Genomic DNA, 1,893 nt, shown 5'->3' with positions numbered 1-1,893 from the left:
GTAAGAGTAATCATGTAATATTCTTGCTTTAAGTTGTGTTTAGAAAACTGGAACCTTTTTAAATGTGTAGATTTGTTGTCATTATTATATTCATTCATAGGAAGTATTTCTATTGATGCTTGCATATATTACCCCTACTAGGTATTGAGTTCCTAAATGCACGCTATGAAGTAGATTGCACTGCTTCGTCCCCGTGTTTGCAAGTGTCATCGGCATTGATGGCATTTTTAGTGATCCTCTGTCTTGCAAACTGAAGGTCTGCTTCTCTCAACTGTAAGTAAATTTATTTATTTATTTTATTTTTGAAGTTTTCCAAATTTCAAGTAAAACTACTTTCATAACTTTGAGTATGTTACAGTTTACCCCTATGGTATTCTTTTCTATTCAAGTTCTTTTTCTTTTCAGATAGTATCTAGTTAAAACTTAGAAATGAGACCATGCTGCATCATCATATTATCAAGACACAGCAGTACTTCTGGCTGTTGTAATCAGCTGTGATCATGAAGATGCGTAATTAGGTTGTGCTCCAGAATCTCAAAACCAAGGTGTGTTTGTACCAACACACTTACAAGCAGTTTTTATATTGTATGCATTACTGAAAGATTAATATTCATAGGATCATCCCAGTGTATTAGGTCTTACAATGTAACATCCTATTGTATTTTTTATACATTAAAAACTGAAATGCATATTTGAAAAAAAACATTCCTTATCTAGCCATGTATGTCACAAATAGGTGAATTTAATGAATATTGATAATGGTAATAGTAATAATGGTATTGAAAGTAAAATAATACCAGTAATAATAATAATGATGATAATTATAATATAATAGTAGTTATAATAATTATAGATATTATTATTTGTATTTATTATTATTTTTGTTATTTTAAATAGTGCTTTATCTTTACCAGCAGCAGCTAGTATTGAAATTGTTAATGGCAGTTATGGTTTTATATTAGTATTGTGATCTTTAGATTGAAAGTAATTCAGATCTATAGATGTATATTTTTGGTAAGCTAGGGTAATCCATAGTCTTTGGATTTATATTGATCTGGCTGTCCATCAGCTTGCCCAGATGTTTGAACAGATGTACATATGTACTAGTGCATGTTTAGATACATGTACACATATGTGTGTGTGTGAGTTGGTGAGTGAATGTATACATGCACATACACATAAAAATGAGAGCACATACAAATACACAAAAACACATGCAAACATATGGACAATTGCATATTCATGCATACATAGATATATATATATATTTATACATATATACATATGTACATACTTGCGCAGTAGAATCATTGATTCTGTTGATTGATGTGCAAATAGACCAAAGCCAATTTTGCCTGAATTTGAAATAATGGGACATTTATCATGTGTCTGTTAGTATTTTTATAATGCTATAGTTATAACAAGACTTTTCTAGTAATTTCTTAAAGGAAATATTTTTCAGAGTTTGGATGAAGGGAATGTACTTTGCAAAAAAATATTTTCCAGACAGGATCTCATGAACCCTGATATGAAGTAAATTCAATTGCCAGTCTTAAAATGCTTCCTGGAGTGTAAGCATGTAATCTGCATAACTGATTACTTTCTAGTTCCATATTGTTTATTTTTATAGGTCAGTGCTGGATAATTTTATACTGAATATATGAGGCAGATCAGAATTACATGGGTAAGATACACTTAACAGGGTATTGTTATTATGCTTACGAAAAATGTCAAAACATTTTTTTTCTTCTTCCCTCTTCCAAAAGTATGTATGTGTCTGTAAGGGAGGTCATTTTATCCACTTCCAGTATGTAAATGGTAAATGGTTACCTTTATTCTTGATTGGAAAATCTCAGTTTTGCAACAAAAAATACATTTAGTGCTGTGTAAGCA

At 30.4% G+C, this 1,893-nt stretch overlaps 1 protein-coding gene across 2 annotated transcripts in view; it reads left to right on the top strand.

Moving 5' to 3' along the window:
• LOC125032907 (melanotransferrin-like) overlaps positions 1-1,670 on the top strand; it is a 15,772-nt gene extending 14,102 nt beyond the window's left edge. Inside the window, exons 17-18 of one of the 2 annotated variants that reach the window (XM_047624298.1) lie at positions 142-273; positions 410-1,670. In XM_047624298.1, coding sequence (XP_047480254.1) covers positions 142-254 — 113 coding nt within the window. In that variant the 3' untranslated portion in view covers positions 255-273; positions 410-1,670. Of the gene's footprint in view, positions 1-141; positions 274-405 lie in introns of both variants that reach the window. The other variant, XM_047624296.1, reaches the window with a different exon arrangement.
• The last annotated feature ends 223 nt before the right edge of the window (positions 1,671-1,893 follow it).

Source organism: Penaeus chinensis, chromosome 15 (assembly GCF_019202785.1).
Source record: "Penaeus chinensis breed Huanghai No. 1 chromosome 15, ASM1920278v2, whole genome shotgun sequence".
Taxonomy (NCBI): domain Eukaryota; kingdom Metazoa; phylum Arthropoda; class Malacostraca; order Decapoda; family Penaeidae; genus Penaeus; species Penaeus chinensis.
This window is presented reverse-complemented; position numbering and strand designations above follow the sequence as displayed.